Genomic DNA, 3,637 nt, shown 5'->3' with positions numbered 1-3,637 from the left:
GGATGGCTAAGTTGTTAGAGCAGCATTCAAGTAATGCTAACAAGGGGCAGCAGCAAGATGTCTATATATAGTTTAGGAGGATGGATCCTAAAGACTTCTCTGGAACTACCGATCCATTTGTTGTTGAGGGATGGATCCGGTCGTTGGAGGTGATCTTCCATTATACGAATATGGCGGATGCCGACAGGGTTCGTTGCGCCATTTATCTGCTAAAGGATGATGCTTCCCTATGGTGGGAGGGAGCTGAAAGAGGGGTTAACCTTATACCCTGACTTGGGAAGGCTTCAAAAGGATCTTCTACGGGAAGTATTTCACTGTTGATGTGAGATCGAGACTAAAGAGGGAGGTCATGAGTCTTCGACAGGGAGACATGTCTGTAGCTGAATTTGTGAAGAACTACGATAGGGGGTGTCACTTTGTGCCCATAATCGCCGATGATGCTGTTGAGAAGCTGAGACATTTCCTAGATGGACTCAGGCCTACCATTCGACGAGATGTTTTGCTGACCGATCCTACTGATTATAATGATGCAGTTGCTAGGGCCTATAGAGCAGAGCAGTCTCTGAAACACATAGCATGGGAGATGCAGAAGAAGAGGCCACCACCACAACAACAACAACAACATAATAAGAAGCCATATACAGGGCCACAGAAAGGGCAGCAAAGGTCTCAAGGGCAACCTAAGCCACAGTAGAATGCAGCTGCCCCAAAGACTGAGGGGAAGCCATTGTGCAAGGAGTGCAACCGCCAACACTATGGCAAGTGCATGTGGGGTACTTACAAGTGCTTTGTCTGTGGAGAAGATGGGCATAAAGCTAAAGATTGCCCAAAGAAGCAACAACCTGTGACTGGTCGAGCTTACGTGATGCATGCCAAGGAGGCAGAGCCAAACACTACACTTATCACAGGTAACCTAATTGTGTTAACATTTTTATTGCCTTATTACGTGAACTGCCAAGCTTTGTTAGTAGAATGATTTGAGGAACATGGAATTTAGTGAATTACAATTGCATGATATTCAGCATATATCATTAAAATCCAATTAAACCTTGGAAATGTGAATCGTTAAATTCAATTAAATGAAGAACTGTTGGGGACCTAAGTGCAAAATATATGAAGAATAAAGATGTAAAAAAAAATTACGAAAAGTGAAGGTTTAAAATGATAGTAATTGCCTAAAATTCATGAGGTTTAAATAGTTTTGGTGGTGTTATTGTCGCAGGAAGGATATTTATTGCAGGTGTATCTACCTATGCACTACTGGATTTAGGAGCTACACACTCATTTGTATCGGACACTTTCTTGAAGCGACTAAAGATTTTACCAGAGGTTATGGATTTGGGTTTTAGTGTTACAATTCCTTCAGGTGATCAAATGATCTCCACCAAGATAGTGAAGAATCTGGAGCTCCGGTTGCAAAAGAATGTGGTTCGGGCAGATCTTATCATACTACCGATGGCTGAGTTCGACATCATACTTGGCATGGACTGGTTATCTCAGAATAGAGCTTCGATAGATTTCCGACAGAGGTTGGTATCTATTCGACCACCCAACGGGAAGTCATTTGTCTTTGAGGCAGTTCAGAACAAACAGATACCCCTATTATCTCTTGTATTTGTGTGAGGAAGCTTATTTGTGTGAGGAAACTTATGAAATGAGGCTGCCAAGGATTCCTAGCTAGTATTGTCTCAATGCCAGATTCGGTCAGGCAGGAGATTGAGGATGTTGAAGTTGTCAGGGAGTTTTCAGGTGTATTCCCTGATGATGTGGCTGGCATTCCGCCCGAGAGAGAGGTGGAGTTTTCCATTGAACTAATGCCAGGTACAGTGCCAATTTCTAAGGCACCATACCGTCTAGCACCTGCAGAAATGAAAGAGCTGAAGGATCAGATTCAAGATTTGTTAGATAAAGGATTCATCCGCCCAAGTTTTTCTCCATGGGGTACGCCAGTGTTGTTTGTGAAGAAAAAGGATGGGAGTATGCAACTCTGCATCGACTACCGGGAGCTGAACCGGGTCACAATAAAGAATAAGTATTCGTTGTCGAGAATCGAAGATTTATTTGATCAGCTGCAAGGAGCATCGATTTTTTCGAAGATAGATCTTCGATCTGGATACCATAAGTTGAAGGTAAGGGAGGCAGATGTTCATAAGACGGCTTTAAGAACTCGATATGAGCATTATGAGTTTATGGTGATGCCATTCGGTTTGACAAATGCCCCTGTAATTTTCATGGATCTTATGAATCATATATTTCGGCTGTATCTTGATCAGTTCATTATCGTATTCATAGACGATATCCTAGTCTATTCGAAGAACAAGGAGGAGCATAGTCAGCACTTGAGAACAACTTTACAAATATTATAAGACCGAAAATTGTTTGCAAAATTCAGCAAGTGCGAGTTTTGGCTAGAGAGGGTGGCGTTCTTAGGCCACATTATTTCAAGAAATGGAGTAGAAGTCGATCCTTCTAAAGTTGAAGCAGTCAGAGATTGGGCAGTGCCTAAAAGTGTAACTGAGATACGTAGTTTTTTAGGCTTAGTTGGCTACTACCGAAAATTTATCCAGGGTTTCTCTTCCATCGCAGTACCCTTGACATCTCTGATAAAGAAGAATGCCAAATTTATTTGGAGATCAGATTATCAGGAAAGTTTTGAGAGGTTGAAACAAGCTCTTACTACAGCGCCAGTGTTAGCTATGCCATCAGGACAAGGAGGGTATGTGTTGTATACAGATGCTTCAAAGCTAGGTCTGGGCACAGTTCTGATGCAGCATGAGCGAGTTATTGCATATGCGTCTAGACAATTAAAAATGCATGAGAAGAATTATTTGACTCATGACCTCGAACTAGCAGCAATAGTCTTTGCTCTGAAGGTTTGGAGACACTATTTATACGGTGAAAGGTACAAAATTTTTACCGATCATAAAAGCCTCAGGTACTTCTTCATACAGAAGGAGTTGAATATGAGACAACGGAGATGGTTAGAGCTTGTGAAGGATTATGACTGCGTGATTAGCTATCACCCGGGAAAAGCTAATGTAGTTGTAGACGCCTTAAGCACGAAGACAGCAGTCATTTCCCAGCTATCAGTGCAGAAATCTCTACAGGTAGAAATTCAGAGGTTCAATCTTGAGATGTATACCAGGGGCAAGGCTCCTAATCTATCTACTCTAACAGTGCAGTCTACCTTGAGAGATCAAATTCAAGCAGGACAAACTACTGATGAGCAGTTAAAGAAGTGGAGACGGAGGGATGAATCTAAGGGTTGGATGTTATATTCAGTTGAGGATGGTATTGTCAGATATAAGGGACGACTTTGGGTTCCTAGTGGAGATTCTCTTAGGGTTGAAATAATGACTGAAGCTCATAATACACCTTACTCTATTCATCCGGGAAGTACGAAGATGTACAAAGACTTGTAGTTACTATATTGGTGGCCAGGTATGAAACGGGACATCATACGTTTTGTATCTGAATGCTTGACTTGTCAGCAAGTCAAAGTAGAACATCAGAGGCTAGCGGGGATGCTTAAGCTACTTCCCATCCCAGAGTGGAAATGGGAAAACATTACTATGGATTTCGTAGTAGGCTTGCCTAAGACAGTAAAGGGATTCAATGCCATCTGGGTTATAGTAGA

General features: G+C 42.1%; 1 protein-coding gene across 1 annotated transcript; it reads left to right on the top strand.

Annotated features, from left to right (window-relative positions):
- Positions 1-766: 766 nt before the first annotated feature.
- Positions 767-1,623, top strand: LOC121979579. Its single transcript, XM_042531577.1, has 2 exons — positions 767-908; positions 1,223-1,623. Exons 1-2 carry the CDS (start codon positions 767-769, stop codon positions 1,621-1,623), a joined length of 543 nt encoding a protein of 180 aa, XP_042387511.1.
- The last annotated feature ends 2,014 nt before the right edge of the window (positions 1,624-3,637 follow it).

The sequence above is a fragment of the Zingiber officinale genome, chromosome 5A, assembly GCF_018446385.1.
Source record: "Zingiber officinale cultivar Zhangliang chromosome 5A, Zo_v1.1, whole genome shotgun sequence".
Lineage (NCBI taxonomy): Eukaryota > Viridiplantae > Streptophyta > Magnoliopsida > Zingiberales > Zingiberaceae > Zingiber > Zingiber officinale.
Note: the sequence above shows the minus strand (reverse complement) of the source record. Positions and strands in the feature narration are given on the sequence as shown.

Bases quoted from the DNA above. Each gene is read 5' to 3' on its own strand.
- LOC121979579 (XM_042531577.1), top strand. From the start codon at position 767: ATGTGGGGTACTTACAAGTGCTTTGTCTGTGGAGAAGATGGGCATAAA. The intron at 909-1,222 runs GTAACCTAATTG...TTATTGTCGCAG, and splicing joins AAACACTACACTTATCACAG to GAAGGATATTTATTGCAGGT.